This window comes from Bos javanicus, chromosome 5 (genome assembly GCF_032452875.1).
Source record: "Bos javanicus breed banteng chromosome 5, ARS-OSU_banteng_1.0, whole genome shotgun sequence".
In the NCBI taxonomy this organism is placed as follows: Eukaryota; Metazoa; Chordata; class Mammalia; order Artiodactyla; family Bovidae; genus Bos; species Bos javanicus.
Genome location: NC_083872.1, coordinates 57,863,001 through 57,885,433, shown reverse-complemented (window position 1 = coordinate 57,885,433; position 22,433 = coordinate 57,863,001). Strand labels below are relative to the sequence as shown.

At 47.1% G+C, this 22,433-nt stretch overlaps 1 protein-coding gene across 5 annotated transcripts; it reads left to right on the top strand.

Moving 5' to 3' along the window:
* Nucleotides 1-22,399, top strand: DGKA (diacylglycerol kinase alpha). Of its 5 annotated transcripts, none has more exons than XM_061416891.1 (24): nucleotides 1-84; nucleotides 5,812-5,959; nucleotides 6,379-6,452; nucleotides 6,778-6,910; nucleotides 7,179-7,253; nucleotides 7,627-7,676; nucleotides 8,252-8,326; nucleotides 8,516-8,635; nucleotides 8,748-8,862; nucleotides 9,921-10,009; nucleotides 10,141-10,260; nucleotides 10,454-10,552; nucleotides 10,732-10,815; nucleotides 11,004-11,077; nucleotides 11,356-11,430; nucleotides 11,830-11,915; nucleotides 12,007-12,096; nucleotides 20,001-20,161; nucleotides 20,419-20,483; nucleotides 20,716-20,806; nucleotides 21,096-21,294; nucleotides 21,415-21,535; nucleotides 21,728-21,788; nucleotides 22,042-22,399. In XM_061416891.1, the coding sequence occupies exons 2-24, from the start codon at nucleotides 5,896-5,898 to the stop codon at nucleotides 22,123-22,125; spliced, it is 2,205 nt and encodes a 734-aa protein (XP_061272875.1). In that variant the 5' UTR covers nucleotides 1-84; nucleotides 5,812-5,895; the 3' UTR covers nucleotides 22,126-22,399. The 5 variants fall into 5 exon arrangements, with proteins under 5 accessions (XP_061272875.1, XP_061272872.1, XP_061272873.1 ...); XM_061416888.1 differs by lacking the exon at nucleotides 1-84 and adding an exon at nucleotides 784-895; XM_061416889.1 differs by lacking the exon at nucleotides 1-84 and adding an exon at nucleotides 5,139-5,200.
* The last annotated feature ends 34 nt before the right edge of the window (nucleotides 22,400-22,433 follow it).

Sequence of the window (22,433 nt, the reverse complement as noted above, 5' to 3'; positions counted from 1 at the left end):
GATTCCAGACAGGAGAAGCTGAAAGGATCTCCTTTCACCCCGACTTTTGACCAGGGCTTCCACACCACCTGCCAAGGCCAGCAGGTAAAGTGAGGGTTAGAGCACAAAGAAAGGGTGGACACAGAGGAAAATGCTCTTTGCACCTGAACCTTGACCCCAGAATTAAGGGAAGAATCTGTGTCTTGAAAGGAGTTGTTCTTAGCCTGGGGAAAACAAATCTGAGACATCTGGGGTTTGGGTTTAACGGAGGCGAGAAAACTGGAGGCAAAGGTGGGCAGATTCTCTCAAACTGTGTCAAGCAGTGTGGAGCCCGTGGTGGCAGGGAAGTGTTTGGTCATAGGATGTGCAGTTTGGCACTCTGGCCTTGCTGCTGAAGCATCTCCTGAGTGTAAATTCAATCCATGGTGGACTGAAAGGACTTGGGAAGTCCCCTGATGGCAGCATTTAGGAGAGGGTGAGAAGGTGGCTGGGTGGGCAACTGCCAAGCTGTCTCATCAGCGGGCTCCCCATCCCATTCCCACCTATCTTCGCCTGCCTGGGTTGGGATTCGGAGAGAGGCTGTAAGTTACTGGAAAGACGGAAACAGAGCTGTTACCGGGGCGGGAAGATGAGCAGCGTTGGAATGCGGAGAAAGTGGCACAAACCAGAGCCTTGGAGATCTGGGGATCGGGGGAGGAGGGAATCGGGTCTGATGAACTAGAAGTTCCCCGAGTTGGGGGCGCTGGGCGCCGGCTGGCGGGCGGGCTGGCCGGGGTGGGGGGCGGGCAGCTGTGTCGTCAGGAGCGGGGCGGCCCCGCGGCGGCCGCGCCTGCCTGGCCCGTCCCCTCCAGCCCAGCTCGAGCTCCAGCTCCCGCGCCGGCGCTCCAGCTCCGACCGCGCGCCCTCCGCATGCAAGGTAGAGACCCCGCGAGCCCCGCTCCGCCTCCCACCCTCCCGCACTCGAGCGGGTCGGGTCGGAGGCCGCGGGAGGGGACGCCCCACGGGCTGGGGTAGGGCTGCTGGGCCGAGAAGGAGGAAGCGTGACAGCTGGAGTGGGTAGCTAGAAAGGTTTGCGCCAGGAGCCGGGGGCAGCAGGAGGGTTGGCCCAGAACCCCATAGGCAGCGTTTTCCCTATACCTTCCCCTCCATCTCTCGGATCCCTGATCACTCGGACGGATGCTGAAGCTGGCTCCTAGGGACCCGAGTCGGAGGAAACTCAGCTTTGGAACCTCCACAGCGCTGCACGGGTGAAGGGTACTTGTTTGGCCTCCTGGTGCCCAACTTCCCACCCCTCTCCTTTCTACACCTGTCAGCGGGAAGTTTCTGAAACTACCAGGGTCTGAATCCCACTTTTCACCTTTAAATTGGGAAAATGAGGTTTATGGAGGAAGGCATGCAAATATTACCGGGCATCTTCCCAACCTCCTAACCATATGAACCCACATCCCCCAACCATGCCAACATTGTAACTTCCTCCTGTACTACACAGGGACACTCCCACCACCCCCCACACACAAATAGCACCTCGTTAATCAGACAGCACTACCGTCTGCGATGTTTGTGGAAGCTTAACAAATTTCAAGGCTTCAAGCCAAATGATTCCCTCTCAGGGGCCACTGATAGCAAGGATGGGCAGGAAAGAAGGGATCCTCCCTCAGACCTCAGAAAGAGGAGGAGGATGCAAGCCCTGGAATGGCTAAGGGATTCAGAAGTCCAGGTAATCTGTTCTGGGCGGTCAAAGAGGAGTGCCTGCCCCTTGGGGTTCCTTGCTGATCAGCCTGAGTGTTCTGGGGACATAGCTGATTCTTGGGTAGTGGTAAACCTACATGACTTGGAACGTGAGCCGTGAGTGTTGAAGTGAAAAAGAAACTTTAAATGTTAGCACAGGCTTTGGAAATCATATTTATCTCTCAGTTACCAGCAATTTTAGTACTTAATGTTTAAAATAAGATCTAGAAGACCAGAGACACTAAGATTTAATGGAATGGACTAAGGATAGAATGTCTAGAGTCTGGGTGTGACCTTGAGAGAGTAGTTCTCTCTCTGGGCCGCAGTTTTCTCCTCTGTAAGATAAGAGAGTTGGTGCCTCCCAGCTTGGAGGATGTTCTAGGATTCTCTGCCTCCATGTCAACTTCTTACTTTCTCACCCCAAGTTAGTAGGGGCAGGCAGGGAAACCAGAGGAGGGAAGGGAAGGGAAGGGTGAGTCACAAATAGCTGGCAGGCGGGCAGCAGACCCCACCCTCCCAGCCCTAGCATTCGCCTGGACTAGCCCAGGTTATGGCTTCAGGGTTGGGATGCAGCAGGACAAAACTGGACTTGTTTCAGATTTTTAAGGCCCTGGACACCTGAAAAAAATCCCAGGAGGCTTTATGTCCAAGTACTCAGCCCAGACGTGTCGTTGGACCCTGATCATCTAGTTTCTGTAGCCACCTCCTCACCCTCCCAGAGGCAAAGTGCAGGATCTTGATATTACATGTCTGTGCCTGAGACATGGCACAAGTGGGAAGCTGTACAACTGGGCTTCCCTGCCTTTGGGAGTCCCTTGGAATTTATGCCATCCTGGGTCCAAGGCATCATTTTTCCTAATCTTCAGACATGTTTCTCTAGGTACCACCCTTGTATAATAACAAGCTAATGTTTATTGAGTTATTTCTCTGTGCCATGCAGTTTGCTAAGTATATTGCATGTTTTACCTTATGTAATCTCCATGTGGTGACTGATTTCTCCAGGTACCCATTTTACAGATAAGAAAAGGGAGATGAAATAACTCATCCAAGAGCTAGAATTCCAATCCATGCCTATCTAATTCAAAAATCCATTCTTTTAACTTCTACTATATACTACATTTAAGACCAGAAGGGTTTGAAAAGACAGGCAAGAGAGGAGTATTGTGCCTTTCCTGTTTGCCCCTTGCTTGCTCACTCAGTCATTTTCTCTCTCACATTCCATTTCCTGGAACCTTGGAGCCATCTAAGAATCCCCAGGGGTAATCAGAGGCTAATTAAGCCATACGGGGCCCCATTAAGCATAAGACAATTATGTATTCATTAGATCTGTTGGCAGACAAAGTTAGATTATAGTCAATGAAAGGGCCAGATGGGTGGAGTCCTTTCTTCAGAATATTAGTGTCTCAGTACCTGCTTTTAAGTGTTCCCAGAGAGTGTCCAGAATAGGAATGCTATACTTGGAGGTATGTGGCAGAGATGTCCCAAAGGCAGAGGCTGCAGAGAAGGTTCTTGCGTCATCAGAAAAGAAATTTTAGTGGGCCCTAACAGCCTCCTTAAGCCTGCCCCAACAACCCTAAATAAGTGGGCAGAAGTGAGACAGAAGGTTAGGGCCTTGGGTTGAGTACCACAGTAAGTGGCTTTTAAACATCATTCATCATTTTCCTTCTCCAGGGGATCTTCCCAAACCCAGGGATTGAACCCAGGTCTCCCGCATTGCAGGCAGATGCTTTAACCTCTGAGCCACCAGGGAAGCCAACAAATAATTAGTTAGCACCTACTGTATGTGTTCCAGGCTTCCCAGTGGCTCAGTGGTAAAGAATCTGCTTGCAATGCAGGAGACCTGGGTTTGATCCCTGGATTGGGAAGATCCCCTGGATGAGGAAATGGCAACCCACTCCAATATTTTTGCCTGGGAAATCCCATGGACAGAGGAGCCTGGAGGGCTGCAGTTCACGGGGTTGCAAAGAGTCAGACACGACTTAGCAACTAAACCACCACCACCACCACATGTGCTCCACGTTTTCTCGTATTCCCCTCGCTGTCCAGATGGATGCTCTAGCATCCCATTTATCATTTTTGGATTAATATTCCCCAAATATGACTCCCTAACTTGATACAACTATCTGTACAACTGTTATGGAACACTTAAAACATGATGGGCATTAGGTACTGAGGACAGAGTGGTGAACAAGTCTGATAAGCTCCTGCTCTGTGAAACTTACATTTTGGTAGGAGATGACAAACAGTAAACAAAGAAGCAAATGAATTGACAAGATAATTTTCAGTTGTGATAAGTTCTGCCAAGGAAACAAAGGAGGTTGCTATGTAAAGGAGGGGGCCTACCTTAGGACAGAATGATCTGGAAAGGTCTCTTGGAGGAGCTGACATTTCAGCTTAGGCAAGAAGTCATCTCTGCCAAGAGCAGGGAAGGGTGTTCCAGGCATACAGAACAGTAAGTCTCATGGCCCTGAGCAGGGAAGAACTTCGTGTGCTGGAGGAACAGAAAGGAGGGCAGTGAGACTAGAGAGCACTGTGTGAAGGGGAGAGTGGAACAAAAGGACAGAGAGGCAGGGGTGTGTGTGGGGAGAAGTGGGCGGGGGTATGGGGGGAACGCACCGCACAGTTCTTGGGTTGGAGCCTTGGCGCCTCCACTTTTTACCTGCCATGGGAAGTCCCAACCTCTTTGAGCTCCGATTTTTTTCATCTATCAGATCAGATCAGATCAGTCACTCAGTCGTGTCCGACTCTTTGTGACCCCATGAATCACAGCATGCCAGGCCTCCCTGTCCTCCCTGTCCTGTTTTTCATCTATAGAATGGCTATACCAATGATTTCTTATCTCAGAGTTTGATTTTACTTCTTAATACAATAATAACTACCATTCCTTATAGACCGTCTATATATGCCAGGTGTTATACTAGGTACTTTTCATACATTCTTTTTTTCTTTTCTTTTCTCATGCATTATTTGACTTAATCCTCGCAACTATGAAAGATAGACATCATTCTCCCCATTTTATAGATATAACTTGCCCAAGTCACACGATGGTATCAGAGCTAAGAATGGAATCCCCATATGACTAACCCCAGTTCTGTCTGATTCCAAAGTGGTGCTGTACTATGCTAATGTAATTTATTATTGTTACTGCTGTTATTGAATCTTCAAGGCAAGTTGCCCCCTGCAGCTTGGCCCCTGGGCCAGCAGTGGTCAACATGATCCACACAGGGCTCGTCCTTGGTTCCTGAGTCCCACAGCTGAATGCTGGGGCTTCCTAAACACTGCCAACCTAGCAGGGTGGAAAGAAAGCTCCCTCACTCAGCACAACCGTCCGGGAGCTGATGCTCAGCGCCTTCTTCCCCTACCTCCTCCCACTTGTCTCCTGCCTGGGGCCCGCCCTTCCCCAGTGGAGCTCCGCAGGACGCAGACAGGCGGGGCCGGGGCTGGGGGCCCGGCTAGAGCTGGTTCTGTGTCGCGCGCATCAGAAGCGCTAGAGGTCGTTGCGGGGCGTGGGTGACTCTGGGAGTGGTGGCTGAGCGGGGCTGGGGACCAGGGCTGGAGGCGGAGCAAGATGGGGTCGTGGCCCGGGAGGCGTGCGGCCATCTCAGTGAGAACCACTGCAGGGCCGGGACTGCGGGATCCGAAAGGAAAGGGAGGAAAGGGAGATGGGACTGAGCTCAGGGCCGGCCGAAACTGAGATTGTGGAGATTGGGGGTGGAGGGAGAAAAGGTAGAAAAGCGGACGAAGGACACACCCGCAGAGACACTGTAGCCTAGGAAAGCGGGGGTGGGGGCGGGGAAGTGAGGGTGGTCAAGAGATGAATCAAGACAGACTGGGGCAGAAATCAGAGAGCTGGAGAAGGATCCAGAAATGTTGGAGATGGAGTCAAGGATGAGTCAGAGAAACAGACACAGAGAACAGACACTGTCAGGGAGAGATGGAGACACAAAGGAGAGTAACAGAGGAAAAGGAAGATACTTGGGGAGGGACTCAGACAGAGAAGGAAGAGAAACAATAGTAGGAGTGGGAAATGAATGGAGCAGACAGAAGCGAAGAGGCACAGAGAGTTGATCAGTCCTACCACATGCTCTTGTCATCTTCTTCCAGAACTGCCCTTGGAAGCAAAGTTCCAAGGCCCAGAAGTACTACAAACAAGCTGCCTTTGTGTTCATCCTTAAGAAAAAAAGAAAGATGGCCAAGGAGAGGGGCCTAATAAGCCCCAGTGATTTTGCCCAGCTGCAAAAATACATGGAATGTGAGTCTTCCCTCTCAGTCATTCAGTCCTGGAGACCCTACCCTTAGACAATCCCTCCTCCTCATTCCCCCCAGCTCCCCCTCTTTTCCCTAGTGGCCTTGAGACTGGATGCTCTTGAGATATGCCTGACTGGGAGAAGGAGGGCAGGCAAATCGGGAGACACCTGGGGTCTTAGCTTTCTACTCACCTTCTCTAAATCTTAACTGCCTGCTTCAAATCTCAGAGAAGAGAAGTAAAGAGGGCAACCGATTTGGAGGAACTGAAAGGTTTTTCTCTCTGTATTTCTGTTTTTTCTTGAAATTTCTTTTTCATCTCGCTGCAATCTTCTTTCCTGTTGGATGTCGGGGGAGGGGGTGACTAGCAGAGGGTAGGGAAATCTGAACCAGAATAACACTATCTTCCCTCTCTTCACTCCCTAGACTCCACCAAAAAGGTCAGTGATGTTCTGAAGCTCTTTGAGGATGGTGAAATGGCTGAATATCTCCAAGGAGATGTAAGTGGCCACTGGGAAATCGTCTCCTTCACCAATTCCTCCCACCTTTGTTTTTGCTACTCGATTGGGATCCCCAACTTCCAGGGATTATTCTGGCCGAACCCTTGCTGTCCTCTCTCCAGATTCCCCCCGCACCCATGGTTACTGCAGCTGTTACTTAGGACAAAACGAGATTCTGTGAATTCGGGACTTAGCCCAATAAACCACACTCCTGCCTTGGATGCTTCTCAACTCTGCATTTATTGTCATGTCCCCACCACTCCCAGCGCACTCCCCAATTCCCATCCCGCAGATCTCCCTGGGGTAATGCTTGCTCTCATCATAGGCCATTGGATACGAGGGGTTCCAGCAATTCCTGAAAATCTACCTGGAGGTGGATAATGTTCCAGATCACCTAAGCCAGGCACTGTTTCAGTCCTTCCAGACTGGCTACTACATAGAAGACACTGTAAGAGAAGGTATGGTCACACATGGGTGGGACTGGGCTGGGCCTCCAGCCCAGAAGAAAAGTCAAATTACGTGGGAGTTTGGGGAGTGAGAGTTGAATTGAGTCACATCTTGGGGGCAGGGTGGTGGGAAGGAGAGGTAGAGGGTAGCCAGGCTGGTCTAGGAGCCAGAGGGAGAAAAGTGAAAGGTGAAAGGGGAGAGTTGAAACAAACAAAGGAAAAGAGAAGAGCCAGATGGAGGGAGCCCCAACCTGAGATCTGCTGCACTTTTTGTGACCAGATGTGGTGTGTCTCAGTGATGTCTCCTGCTACTTTTCTCTTCTGGAGGGTGGCCGGCCAGAAGACAAGCTAGAATGTGAGTTGCCATTCTGGACTGGGAGAGGGGAGGAAAGGTGAAGGGAAAGAGGGTATTCCCTAGCCAGACAAAGGTGGGGTCAGAGAATGGGCCCCATTTCCTTTGTTTCCCCAGACTCCTTATACCTAACGCCATCTACCAGAGTCACCCTAGTTCCCATGTCTTATATATTTTCACGTGGGTGACCTAGGATGTTCTTGGGATTTGGGAGGTGTATACTGTTGCCCCTCCCTTTTTGTCTCCTGTCTCAGTCCCAGCCCCAAGTCCTGAGTTCTTCATCCAAACAGTCTCTCCTTATCTCTTTGTTTCCCCTGTATTCGGTTATGAATTCTTTGGATATCCCTCACAAACTGACCCCTAAAACACCCCACAGTCACCTTCAAGCTGTACGACACGGACAGAAATGGGATCCTGGACAGCTCAGTGAGTTGGGGGACCTATATGCTGGGCAAGGGAGTATGTGTCCGTTTGTCTGTGCTCTCCTGTCCCAACTCTTCCAGGACCTTAAGCAGAGGAAGCTAGAGGGAGAAGCTGAGTCCTCCAGGACTAAATTTGGGAGTAGGTCCCAAGCTCTTGGGGCTTCCTTGATGGCTCAGTGGTAAAGAATCTGCTTGCCAGTGCAGGAGACTCACGTCTGATCCCTGGATCAAGAAGATCTCCTGGAGAAGGAAATGGCAACCCACTCCAGTATCCTTACATGGAGAATTCCATGGATGGAGGAGCCTTGTGGGCTATATAGTCCATGGGGTCTCAAAGAGTTGGGCATGACTTAGCGACTAAACAACCACAACCCAAGAAGCTCTTGACGCCTAAAAGTGGATGCTGGAGACATGATCTGGGGACTCCCTTGCAAAGATAAACACATAGGCACTCATTTACTTGACAGAGGCACTTGAGAATGAGAGGGGGTCTGTGGGTGGAACCTTGATCTCTAGAGAGTTTGGACAGTTGGTAGTGAGGTGGGATATGGCTGTGGCTCTTACCCTCTTCATCCCCAGGAAGTGGACAGGATCATCATACAGATGATGCGAATGGCTGAATACCTGGATTGGGATGTGTCTGAGCTGAGGCCGGTAAGGCGATTCTTCCTGCATGTCCCTTCTTATACTTCCTCCTTAGTCAGTCCTTTATTTGTCCTCCCCCATTTCTGACAGGCAGCTTGGTTGCCCTTGGCTAGGATGGTTAGGCTGAGTGTCCTAGGGGGCAGTAGAAGTAAGGGGTTACTCACCCCATAAGTGTATCTCCCTGCCTTCTCTGCTCAGATTCTTCAAGAGATGATGAAAGAGATTGACTATGATGGCAGTGGCTCTGTGTCCCTGGCTGAGTGGCTCCGGGCTGGGGCCACCACCGTGCCACTGCTCGTGCTGCTGGGCCTGGAGATGGTGAGTAGGAGAGATTTGTGAGGATGGGTAAAACAGTTGTCTTGGGTTGTAATTGCCAGAGTTGGCTCTCTAAGGGCTTAGACATTCCCCAGTGTCTGCTATGCCCTCCCAGACCCTGAAGGACAATGGGCAGCACATGTGGAGACCCAAGAGATTCCCCCGACCAGTCTACTGCAACCTGTGCGAGTCGAGCATTGGTCTTGGCAAACAGGGGCTGAGCTGTAACCGTGAGTGATGGGGCCTAGAATTGTGGGAGAAGAGGGGAAGCCCAGCTATATGTGGGAACACGGTGCTCTGAACTCCGAGAGACCTGAGTTTGAATCCTGGGCTCTTCCAGTGACTGGTTATGTGACCTTGTTGTGATTGTTTCAGGTCTCAGCCATACATATACATGTATCCATTCTTCCCCCGACCCCCCTCCCATCCAGGCTGCCACATAACATTAAGCAGAGTTCCATGTGCCATACAATAGGTCCTTGTTGGTTATCCATTTTGAATATAGCAGTGTGTTCATGACCTTGCCAAACTCTCTAACTATCCCTTCCCCCCAGCAACCATAAGTCCATGCTTTCAGTCTGTGAGTTTCTTTCTGTTTTGTAAGTTCATTTGTATCATTTCTTTTTAGATTCCACATATAAGGAATGTCATACGATAGTTCTCCTTCTCTGTCTGACTTACTTCACTCAGTATGACATTCTCTAGGTCCATCCATGTTGCTGCAAATGGCATTGCTTCATTCTTTTTAATGACTGAGTAATATTCCATACATACATACATACCACATACATACCACATCTTCTTTATCCAGTCCTTTATCGATGGACATTTAAGTAGCGTCTAGGTCTAGCCACATAACATCTTTAAGTCTTAGTTTCTTCAACTGAAAATGAGATAATATGAGCGTTAAATAAGTTGATACCAGAAAAGTACTTCATTCATTGCATGTATCTACTATTAAGTCTGCAATAAAAATTAGCTATTATTTTTGGTGGTGTTATATCTGGGCATCCTTTTACATCATCCAGCTCAGTTTCTTGACACGTGAATGGAGTGGGGTTGAGCATTGGTAGCAATTGCTCTTTTAGGGGGAAGAGTGAGCAAAAGACCCAGGTCTTGGAGGTGAGTCCAAGTCCAAGTCCACCTCAAACTTTAATTCTGTGCCACACCCTCACAGCAAGGGGTTAGATGTCGGCTGCAATGAGTAATGCTGCCTGGCCCCCAGGTAAGGAGGAAATAGGGGATGGGGGCAGCAGTTAAGGTGCTGACCTTTCTCCCTCTGGCCCAGTCTGTAAATACATCGTTCACGACCAATGTGCCATGAAGGCCCTGCCCTGTGAAGTCAGCACCTATGCCAAGTCTCGGAAGGACATTGGTGTGAGTGACCCCATGCCCACTCAATCACCACCCACATCCTGGCCCTGGGTCTTGGCCCCTTGCTGCCCTGAGACCTTCCCCAAGTCCCTGCCTCAGACCCTCTCAGACAAGAGATTGCCTTTCTCCCCAAGGTCCAATCACACGTGTGGGTGCGAGGAGGCTGTGAATCTGGACGGTGTGACCGCTGTCAGAAAAAGATCCGGATCTACCACAGTCTGGTTGGGCTGCATTGTGTGTGGTGCCACCTAGAGGTCAGTTTGGGAGCTATCAGCCCAGCCTTGCTCTGGGCCCCTAGATGAGCGGCCCTTTCCACCCCACCACCCACCACCACCCACGCCCGCCTCCTCCAGCACATCTCCCTAACAGCCTTGGTTATACTAGACTGCAAGTTGACAGGTGATGGGGTTCCCTTCATGATCTCTCCACACCTGCCTTGTCTTTCAGATCCATGATGACTGCCTTCCAGCCATGGGCCATGAGTGTGACTGTGGGCTGCTCCGAGATCACATCCTGCCTCCGTCTTCCATCTATCCCAGCGTCCTGGTGAGACTCTTGGGCAGCACTTGGGAAGGGAGCAGGAGAGCTTCCCCACTTTAAACACGGACACATACAATGTCACTTAGAGCAGAGAGCCTACATTTCTGGGATTCAAGTCAGATTGTCATCTGTTTATGGAGTCACACAATCCAGTTTTCCTTCCCTCTGCCTCCTTCCCTTCCTAGGCCTCTGGACAGGAGCGTAAAACTAGCAAAATAAGCCAGAAGACCATGGATGATTTAAGTTTGAGCACTTCTGAGGCTCTGCGGGTACAGGGCCAAGAGGGCTTCATGGTGGGGACTTCATGGGAGGAAACCTGGGTGTTGGAGCCTGCTCCCTGGGAGGGGAGGGGAAAGCCTTCTGGGGGGAAGCCAGCCCTCTGCCCCTGTTTCTAGGGTCCATCTTCACTCTGACAAAATCCTGCTTTCCTTATCCTTATTTTCTTCCCTCAATGCAGATTGATCCTGTTTCTAACACCCACCCACTTCTGGTCTTTGTGAACCCCAAGAGTGGTGGGAAGCAAGGCGAGAGGTGAGGAGAGAGAGAGAATAGCCTTTGTGAAATCGAGGGAGAAGACCAGCAGAAGTTGGGAATCTATATGTATAGAGGGGACATACCTTACGGACATTAGGAGTGTGGAGTACAGGGACTTCCTTGGAGGTCCAGTGGTTAAGACTCTGAGCTTCCACTGTGGGGGGCAGGGATCCCATCACTTGTTGGGGAACTAAGGTTCTGCATGCCACGCAAAAAAAAAGAGTGGAGTACAGAATGTCCATCCCCTCCATGAGCTTTCTTTTTTCTCCACACAGGGTGCTTTGGAAATTCCAGTATCTGCTGAACCCTCGACAGGTGTTCAACCTCCTAAAGGATGGTCCTGAGCCAGGGTGAGGATAGATTAGGGGCTGTATCACAGGGTTGTGTGTGTCTGCCTTTCTGTGTACGTTGGAAGAGAGCAGGAAAGAGTGCATGTTGGGAGGGAAGGGCCAGGGAAGCCCAGAAAACCAGACTTCACGATGCTGCTTTTGCTGGGTATCCCCAACCCTGAATTCTCTGGCTCATCTTTGCTCTGCTCTCAATGGAAGGAGATAACTGTTTCTGTCTCTTCACTGAGGAGTGGCTATAAGGTTGTACTTTTTTTAGCCTTAATGGAAACAAGTCTTTTGACAAAGGGAAAGGGCATTATAAGGAATGAGAGACAATGAGTACTTACCCTGCCTTTCCAAGAGTTGGGGAGCCTTAGTCCTGATAGCCTTCGTCATTTTCCCTTTCACTTTTTGTCTCAGACTCAGATTCTTCAGAGATGTTCCTGATTACAGGATTTTGGTGTGCGGCGGAGATGGCACAGTAGGCTGGATTCTAGAGTCCATTGGTCAGTGAAGGCAGAGGCTTCAGGCTGGGCTCAGGGGGAGTGTCCCTCCAGAGCTAACTCTCTCCATCCATCTCCTCACCTGCCTCCCCAGACAAAGCCAACTTGCCTTTTGTGCCTCCTGTCGCTGTGTTGCCCCTGGGCACTGGAAATGATCTGGCTCGTTGCCTAAGATGGGGAGGAGGTAAGTGGTTAGAAATTGTTTGGTAGCTCAGCTAGTAAAGAGTCCGCCTGCAACGCAGGAGACCCCGGTTCAATTCCTGGGTCTGGAAGATCCCAGGAAGAAGGGATAGGCTATCCACTGTAGTAATCATTGGCTTCCCTGGTGGCTCAGACAGTAAAGAACCCACCTACAATGTGGGAGACCTGGGTTCGATTCCTGGGTTGGGAAGATCCCCTGGAGGAGGGTTTGGCAATCCACTCCAGTATTCTTGCTTGGGGAATCCCCATGGACAGAGGAGCCTGGTGGGCTACAGTACATGGGGTCACAAAGAGTTGGACATGACTGAGCAGCTAAGCACAGGGGAGTGAGGGAGTTGGGTAGGAAGGGGAAGGCACATAGAGAAGGCATTTAGGGGACTTCCCTGGTGGTCCAGTGGTTCAGACTCCAAGCTTCCACTGCAAGGGGTACAGGTTCAATCCCTGGTTAGGAAACTAAGATCCCGCATGCCATGCGGAGCAGCCAAAAGTTTTGTTTGTTTGTTTTTTAATTTAAAATAGGCACTTAGGCATCTGGTGAAGAAAAAGTGTTGGTGGAGAAGAGAGGCACAGATAGGTGGGTCCTAAAGTAAATCGTCTCAAAGGAAGAGGGCTCTGGAAGAAGCCAAGGACCTGAAGGGTCAAGGATGACAGTCTGGACTTAGAAGGGTCAAGGGAGACAGTCCTCTTCCCTATAAACTTGAAAATACTCTTTTGTTTCTCCCAGGTCTTAGAGCTCAGAATCAAAGAAAATGTGAGTGAAGAAGACAATGTGGGAATAAGAAAGAGCTATATGTAAGAGCTATGTACAAGAGCTAAGCCAGATACTGAGTGATGAAGCTAGCAGGGAACTTGGCTGTGGCTCATTCATTTATTCAGCCAATTACAGTTGGCCCTTGAACAGCATGATCTTGAACTGTGCTGATCCACTTACTGAGGATATTTTTTGGTAGTAAGTGTTACAGGATTACAGAGTCCATGGTTGGTTGTATCTACAGATGCAGAGGAACAGTGGATTTGGAGGGCTAACTATAAGTTATACTCAGATTAACCCCTATGTTATTCAAAGGTCAACTATAATCAGAAATCATTCATTCATTCATCATAGTTTTTTTCCCAAGTCTATTGCAACAGTCCCCTAAGGGCTCTCCCATTTCTAGTCTTTTTTTATCCCTTCGAAGAGAAGGTTTGAGGGATGGTATTGATAGATAAAGAGGTCACTGTGGGGGAAGGTTGAAACTGTCTTGGAATGAGGAAGTTGTCTTGGAGTTGAGGCTCTTGGATTCAGAGTCCAGCTTTGAGATCTCACAGGAGATTATGGAATGGGAGCTTGCTAAGGAGAGAAAAAGGTATTCTAGGTGAAAGAAGTTGTGTAAGACCAGCAGAGCCACCAAACAACATGGTGATGCGTTTTGGGAAGTATGAGTCATTCACTGTGACTGGGACTAGGACGCACAGTGGGCTGTGGGGAGAGGGAAGCTCGACCAAAGCGGGGTTCAGATAACAGAGGGTCATGAATGCTGCGGAGTTTCTAACTTCATCCTGCCAGAGACTGAAAGCTGACAGCCCACAGACATGATTCGTACTGTTTCATACTAGTATGTTTGCCTTGCAGAGTTTTAAACTTTTTTGACCTTGGCTATATCTAAAAATGGGTCATGTATTCTTCAATTCACCATAATTCTCTCAGCTCCCTGCTACTCATTCACTTTACCTTTCTAGCCTCTGAGGCATTTGAATGTGCCATCCCTGAACCATGGGGAACTCTGGAACTCGTGAAATATATATATAGGTATATAGATATAAATATATTACTTTCTATCAGTTCAGTCACTCACTTGTGTCCGACTCTTTGGGACCGCATGGACTGCAGCACGCCAGGCTTCCCTAGTCCATCACCAACTCCCGAAGTTTGCTCAGACTCATGTCCATCAAGTCAGTGATGCCATCCAACCATCTCATCCTCTGTTGTCCCCTTCTCCTCAAAGTAATATGTAATATTACTTTGTATATAATAAAATTTTTTTTGGCCGCATTGGGTTTTCGTTGCTTTTGCAAGGGCTTTCTCTAGTTTCAGCGAGCAGGGGCCACTCTTCATCGTGATGCTCAGGCTTCTCATTGTGGTGGCTTCTCTTGTTGCAGAGCACAGGCCCTAGGTGCTCAGGCTTCAATGGTTGTGGCTCACAGGTTCAGTAGTTGGAGCACATGGGCTCAATAGTTGTGGCACATGGACTTAGTTGCTCTGCGGCACGTGGAATCTTTCCGGACCAGGGTTCAAACCTGTGTCTCCTAAATTGGCAGGAGAATTCTTATCCACTATGCCACCAGGGAAGTCCAAAATTACTCTTCATATAAAATATTATCCCAGAAAGTAGAAATATCTCTGTATATAGTAATTTGAATCTTGTATGTAAACATATGACCATTTTTGGAGGGGTGTTCTTAAATTCTCAGCATCTGACTTTGTTTCTTTTTTCATTACAGTTACTGTTTTTTTAAACATTTATTTACTTTATTTGGTTGCATTGGGTCGTTTTATCTTTTTTTGGCTGCTCTGGGTCTTTGTTGCTACTTGGGCTTTTCTTTAGTTGCGGCAAGCAGGGGTTACTCTCTAGTTGTGTTACACAGGCTTCTCATTGCAAGGCTTCTCTTGTGGAGTATGGGCTCTAGGTGCCGGCTCAATAGTTGTGGCACACGGGTTTAATTGCCCTGAGGCATGAGAATCTTCCCAAACCCGTGTTCCCTGCATTGGAGAGCAGATTCTTAACTGTCGAACCACCGGGGAAATTCCTGACTTTGCTTTCATTGCAGTATTAGACTCTTTGAAATCATGAACTTTGAATCTTCACTCTTTTTTTTTCTAAAGAAACATACAGTTATTTTATTTATTAGTTATTTATTTGGCCGCACCCAATCTTAGTTGTGGCATGCAGGATCTTTAGTTGCAGCACACACGCTCTTCGTTGTGGCGTGCGGGATCTAGTTCCCTGACCAGGGATTGAACCCAGGCCTCTGGCATTGGGAGCTCAGAGTCTTGCATCTGGACCACCAGAGATGTCCTTTCACTTTGTGCTTTACAAATGAGATTTCATAGCAGTTTCTGCTAATTCCATCTGAACCATGAAAATAATTATTTGAATACAGCGCTAATGAAAAATTTGTGTTGATATTGAAAAAAATCCTAAGATTCGAAGAGGAATTGATGAAAGGAATACTGCTATGGGAGCTCTATGGAGGATGGATTGGATGCAGGAAGCAATACCTCAATTGCAGTAGTCTAGTTGATTCCTCAGTGGGTAAAGAATGTGCCTGCAATGCAGGAGACACAAGAGATGCAGGTTTGATCCTTGGGTTGGGAAGAGCCCCTGGAGGAGGAAACAACAACCCACTCCAGTGTTCTTGCCCGAAAAATGACATGGACAGAGGAGCCTGGTGAGCTACAGTCCATGGGGCCGCACAGAGTTGGACACTGAGCACAGTACACAGTCAAGAGAAGATGAACACAGAAGCAAAGGCAGCATGACCAGTGAAGTCATGAGGTAGAAGCCACAGTGAAAGTGAAAGAAAGTGAAGCCGCTCAGTCGTGTCCAGCTCTTTGCGACCCCATGGACTGTAGCCTACCAGGCTCCTCTGTCTAAGGGATTTTCCAGGTAATAGTACTGGAGTGGATTGCCATTTCCTTCTCCAGGAGATCTTCCCAACCCAGGGATCGAACCCGGGTCTCCCACATTGTAGACAGATACTTTACAGTCTGAGCCACCAGGGAAGCCACAGTACTTGGTAACTAATAGACTGGGGGATGAGGTGAAGACAAGTCTAAGACATTTTCTAGGTTTGTGAACTAAGCAGATGGGGTACTATTTATTAAGACAGGGAATTTAGAAGGAGGACCAGTTTAAGGAAGAAAGATAGATTCTGTTTTGGATATATCGAGTTCAGGTATCAGTGGAGCTCCCAGATGGAGATGTGTGGTGGGTAGTTAGAACTTGACGTTAGGAATTTAGGAGAGAAGTCAGGGCTGAAGATACGTGTTTGAGAGACATCTGCTCCAAAGAGAGAATTGATGTCCTCAGAGGAGATGAGTTACCCAGGGAAAGAGATAAGAAGAGAAGGTAGATAAGGACAGCCAGATCTTGGTAAACATTCTATTTAAAGGTTGAACAGAAAAGATGAATTATTAAAGGAGTCTGTACTAGTGTCCTATTGCTGCTGTAACAAATCACCATGGTGCCTTAAATCAACACAGATTTATTATCTTAACAGTTCTGGAGGGCACAAATCCATAATCATTTCCACTGAGCTAAAATCTTGGCAGGGGTGAAAACATACTCAGAGACTTAGAGAACAAACTTATGGTAACCGGGGGGAAGAGTTGGGGGAAGGGATAGTTAGGGAGCTTGGAATCAACATGTACACACTGCTATATTTAAAATGGATAACCAACAATGACCTTCTGAATAGCACAGGGAACTGCTCACTGTTATGTGGTAGTCTGGATGGAAGGGAGTTTGGGGGAAAATGGATACATGTATGTATATGGCTGAAACTATCACAACGTTCTTAATTGGCTATACTCCAATATAATACAGGGCTATATTTTTTTCTAGAGGCTCTAGGGGAGAATCCCTCGCCTTGCCTTTTCCAGTTACTAGAGGCTGCCTGCGTTCTCTGGCTCATGGCCCACCTTCCGACCAACAGTGTTATCATTCCAAGCTCTGCTTCCTTGTCATATCTCCTTCCATGACTCTTCTCTCTTGTAGCCTTCTTTCACTTATAATGAGCCCTGTGGTTACACAGGGCCCAGCCAGATAATCCAGGATGATCTCCTCATCTTAAAGTCCTTAGTTTAATCTTGTCTGCAAAGTCTCTTTTGCCATTTATTCACCAATTTTGCAGATTAGGTTGTGGACTTCCCTGAAGGGCCATTGTTTTGCTTACCACAGAGACTCAGAAAAAACAGAACAGGTCCTCTAATTTGGTGGTATTTTAGAGGCTAAGTGAGGAGTTTCATGAATTAAAATGAGAACTAAAGATATACTGTTGGTTTTGGCAGGAATCACTGGCAGTCTTTGCCAGAAGAGTTTCACAGGGTGGTATTGAGAAAGGCAAATTATAGTGGGTTGAACCATTGATGAAATGTGAGGAAGCGAAGATATTTTTTTAATCTTTTTTTTCTTGATTACAAAAATAATACATGCACATGGTAAATAATAATAGTAATAATTCAGGACTTCCCCAGTGGTTCAGTGGTTAACACTTCATTCTTCCACTGCAAGAGGCAGAGAGGTTCGATCCCTCATTAGAAAAGTTCCATGTCCTGGCCAAAAAAAAAGTCAAACATCTCAGATATACTCGCCAAGAAAATGAAAGTTCCCTGGAATCTACTCCCTCAAGTTTTGGAGTCTGTTCTTCCATATTTTTCTCTCTAGACACATACTAATATGTATTTAAGCAATAAGATCATTTTATTGATGTTTTTCTATTTTCAATAAACGGTTCATCTTAGTTATATTTCAATATGGTCAGGTTTGCCTCACTTTTTTTTTTTACTACTGAGCGGCATTCCATTGTGTGAATATGCCATAATTTATTTAAGTAGCCCCCTCCACCCACCCACCCTTTTTTTCGGCCATACTATGAGGCTTGCAGGATTATAGTTCCCCAACCAGAGACTGAACCTGAGCCTTGGTAGTAAAAGTATCAAGTCCTAACCACTGGACCACCAGGGAACTTCCTAACTAGTCTCATATTGATAGACATCCGGGTAGCATTCAATTTTTTAATCACATACCATGCTGCACTCTATTTCTGTACACAGCTGTGAGAATTTCTCTAGGAGAGATTTCTAAAAGTGGAATTGCTGGCTCAAAGAGTATAAACATTTTACTGGTTATTTTATCTTTTAAAAATTATACAAATATTGCATCAGTACATTTTCACTGTGAAAGATTTTAAAAAGTAAAATATGTGAGTCTTCACATAAAAGTTTCCTCTTCCCTACCCCCTCACCAAATTCCACATTCCTCCCCAGAGATAACCACTGTTCCCTATTTGCACTCATTTTTCTGTTTACACAAACACACAGAGCTTTTAAACAAACAAATGGGATCACACATTGTCCTGGCACTTCTTTTTTCTTTGAATATGTCTTGGAGAACTTTCCAAGTTATTTCTTAGAGATTTGAATTAGATTATAATAGCTGCACATTATTTCATGGCATGGATTTGGCATAATTTATATAGCTTTCCCCTCATAATGGATATTTAGTTTTTTGGGGCTTTTTTTTTGCTGTTTTAGAGAGTGAGTACCTCAGCAAGAATCCTTGTACATCCATCCATCTCTATATACATTTGTGTTTCTGGAGGAGAAATTCCTAAAAGTGGAATTGCTGTGTCAGAGAATATGTTTTGATAACATTTCAATAAAAGTTGCCAAATTGTTTTCCAAAAATGAAATACCAATTTATGCTCCAACTAACAGCAGATGAGAGTGCCAGTTTATTCATAATCCCATTAACACTTGGTTTTCTCAGCCTCTTTATAATTTGTCAATCTGACAGGCAACAAAAAGTTAACTACTTTACAGTTTTAATTTACAATTCTTTTAGTTATTAGTAATACTAAGCATCTGTAATAGGCATATTTTTTCTTTTGTGATTGGCTTGAGTTGTTTGCCCATTTTTCTATTGACTTTTTGAATATAATGTTTTGTAAGTACTTTTCAAATGTTGGATAAGTTAGTCTGTTATATGTGCTACAGGTACTTTTTCCCAGTTTGTCTTTTTTTAAAGGTGTGTGTTTATTTAACCATACAGAAGTTGTATGTTTGGGCCTTTTTTTCTTTTGGTCAGAACTATTTCTGTTTATTTTATGTCAATTTAATGAAAATTCCAAAATATATTTGCTTTACTTTTGTTTGATTTCAGAAATTTTTAATTTAATTTTAATATGATTGGATTTATTGGCCTTTTTATTTGGCTCTAAGTTTTGTACTATGTTTTTTAAATTTTTTATTTTATAAAATAAAAGTTATATTTTTATACAAATATTTATAAAATAAAAAATTTTATATATTTTATGGCATACAGCTGATTAACGATGTTGTGATAGTTTCAGATGGACAGCAAAGGGACTCAGCCATACATATACATGTAGCCATTCTTCCCCTGCCCATCTAGGCTATACTATGCTTTAGAAAGGCTTTTTCCACTCAAAAATGATAAAACATTCATTCATGTTTTCTGCTAGTACAAATTTTGCTTACTTTTAAATTCTTTGACCCATCTTGAATTTATCTTAGTATCAGGGGTTGTTACTTCTGCATCCAGCACCATTTACTGAATAATCTTTCTTTTTCCATTTCTTTGAAATGTCATCATATACTAAATTCCCACATACACTCGAGTCTATTTCTGGGACACTCTGTTCTTTGCTATTGAACTTTTTATTCTATTCATGGCATTCATGCCAGTATCAGCCTGTTTTGATACTGTTGCTTTATACTGTGTTCTATCTGGGAGAAGAGAAAGCATCAGAGAAAGAGATCATTGCCATTCATCACTCATCTTTTTCAGCGCTTTTCATTTTCCTGGCAATTTTCTTTACTTTTCCAGATGAACTTTGGCATTATGGTTAGATGTGCACACACATTGGAAACTTTCACCCTCTATGACAGTGACAGTGTGGAGAAAAGGGTCAGTAAGTGTCTGACCTTAAGACTGGTTCATGGAAGCCCTGACTGAGCACCCTGCCCTTGTGTGCTTAGGGCTGGTAGGGTCTGCAGCACAAGAGCATAGTCTCCCTGAGAATTTGTGGAGCTGGGAGCTTAGAGGAGGTCCCTCCTCTGGGACCCAGGGCTTAGTACTAACCTGTTTTCTCCCCCATCCTTAGGGTATGAGGGACAGAATCTGGGGAAGATCCTCAAGGATTTAGAGACAAGTAAGGTGGTACATATGGATCGATGGTCTGTGGAGGTGATACCCCAACAAACTGAAGAAAAGAGTGACCCAGTCCCCTTTCAAATCATCAATAACTACTTCTCCATTGGTGTGGTCAGTAGAGTGGGGCATGGGCAGGGGAGGGAGAGGAGGGAGTGGGGGTCAAGCAGGGAAAGGCTAGAAGAGGGCAGAAAAGGAACGTAGAGGCTAAGGGAGCCATGACCCAGGGAAATGAGGAGTTGGGGGATAGTGGTATGAATTGCAAGAAGAGAATGTGGGATGTATCACTCCCAAACTGGAGAGTGAAAGAAAGAGGGTTCTGTGCTGAGAAAGGAGGCAGTCTCTGATCTCACTTGCCCTGGACTCCCCAGGATGCCTCTATTGCTCACCGATTCCACATTATGCGAGAGAAATATCCTGAGAAGTTCAACAGCAGGTGAGGGAAGGGAGAGTGTGGGCATACACAGTGGCAAGGACCAGCTTTGGCCAAGTTTGACTCCATGCTTTGGTGGGCAGTGACACTTGTAGGAAGCCCCTTGACCAAGCTTCCCTGTTCCCACTGGGACAGCAGTTGGGGGGTGATGCCCTTCCCTGTCACTTAATCTACCTCTGCCAGCACTGTATAACTTGTCCCGTCCCTCCTGGGCCTGGCGTTGGGGCCAACACAGAATGAAGAACAAGCTATGGTACTTCGAATTTGCCACTTCTGAATCCATCTTCTCAACGTGCAAAAAGCTGGAGGAATCTTTGACAGTTGAGGTGGGTGTGTTGAGAGCCAACCCCACATCCTTTTCAGCTTCTTGTATCTTATTAGTAATTTCACCCTCTGCAGGAGCCCTCGGGAACTTCCCATATTCTTGAACCTATACTTTGACCTCTCAGCTCTCTAATTCTGATTTCCCAAGCTCTCAAGAAACACCAGTCCTTCATTCTCTCCACCCCTTGCAAACCTGCACGTCCTAGCCTTCCCTGTGTGTTACCTGGTGGAGGGAATGGGCACGGCCATTGTGATGCCATGAGGCAAGGATCTGTGCTCTCTCCGTCTCAGATCTGTGGGAAACCACTGGATCTGAGCAACCTGTCCCTAGAAGGCATTGCAGTGCTGAACATCCCAAGCACACATGGTGGCTCCAATCTCTGGGGTGACACCAAGAGACCACATGGCGATATCCATGGGATCAACCAGGCCTTAGGTGCTACTGCCAAAGTCATCACCGACCCTGATATCCTGAAGACCTGTGTACCAGGTGAGAGGAGCAGCCTTGGGAGCTGAGTTGGGGGTGGGTGGGCGGTACTAAGGGCAAAGTATGACTCTTTGGTGGCACCCTGCTTCTACAAAACCTATCTCCCTACTTCCCACCCCGCAGACCTAAGTGACAAGCGGCTGGAAGTAGTGGGGCTGGAGGGTGCAATTGAGATAGGCCAGATCTATACCAAGCTCAAGAATGCTGGACATCGGCTGGCCAAGTGCTCTGAGATCACCTTCCAGTAAGAAAAACTCCAGCTGGGGGCTCTGAGGGAAGCAGTGGAGCCAGGAAAGCAGACAGATTATGGGAATGGTGGGGAGGGCCTGTCCCAGATCTTCCTTGGTAACAAAGGGGCTTAAAGCCAACCTGGGAACAGAGTTGTGGTACTCAGCTGGCAAAGAGGCCGCCACCAATTTGTCTTGACCTTACACAGCACCACAAAAACCCTCCCCATGCAAATTGACGGAGAACCCTGGATGCAGACACCTTGTACAGTGAGTATTGCCTATGCCTGCCAGAAACAACCTCTGGGCTCTATGGATCCTAAATTTCCATTCCATGGATTCTTTACTTCCTTCTGAGGCCTGAAGTTCCCCTGTGCATCTTCCTCCTAAATCCTGATTTCTCAGCCCCTGGCCTTCCAACTGTGGCCTCTCTAGGACCCTGAACAGATTTTCCCCTAAGTCTCTGCTGCTCTAGCCCCAAGGCACCAGGTCCTGCCTCTGAATGTTCCTCCTTCCCTTCCAGATCAAGATCACCCACAGGAACCAGATGCCTATGCTCGTGGGCCCACCCCCTCGCTCCTCCAATTTTTTTGGCTTCTTGTGCTGATGGGGACATCTCAGCCTCCAAGCCAGCTGTGAACCTCCTTGTCCCTGGACTGTCCTCCCCAGGCTCTGTAAATTGCTGCCACACCCTCCTGCTAGCTCAGGGGGGTGTTCCTCCACCCTCACAGTATTTATTATCCTGCACCACCTCCACTACTCCCCATGCATATGTGCACACACACACATACACACACACACATACACACATCACAAATAATTCATTTAAAGTGCCTCATCTGAATAAAATGAACTTTTTTCCCCACTGGGATAGCTGTTAAGTAAGTGGTACACCTCCTTCCTTTATCCCTCCAC

Excerpts from the sequence above, each read along its gene's own strand:
- DGKA (XM_061416886.1), top strand. The coding sequence starts at position 5,276 with ATGGGGTCGTGGCCCGGGAGGCGTGCGGCCATCTCA. Across the intron at positions 20,807-21,095 it reads AGGAATCTTTGACAGTTGAG|ATCTGTGGGAAACCACTGGA; the intron begins GTGGGTGTGTTG and ends TCTCCGTCTCAG. Across the intron at positions 21,789-22,041 it reads GGATGCAGACACCTTGTACA|ATCAAGATCACCCACAGGAA; the intron begins GTGAGTATTGCC and ends CTTCCCTTCCAG.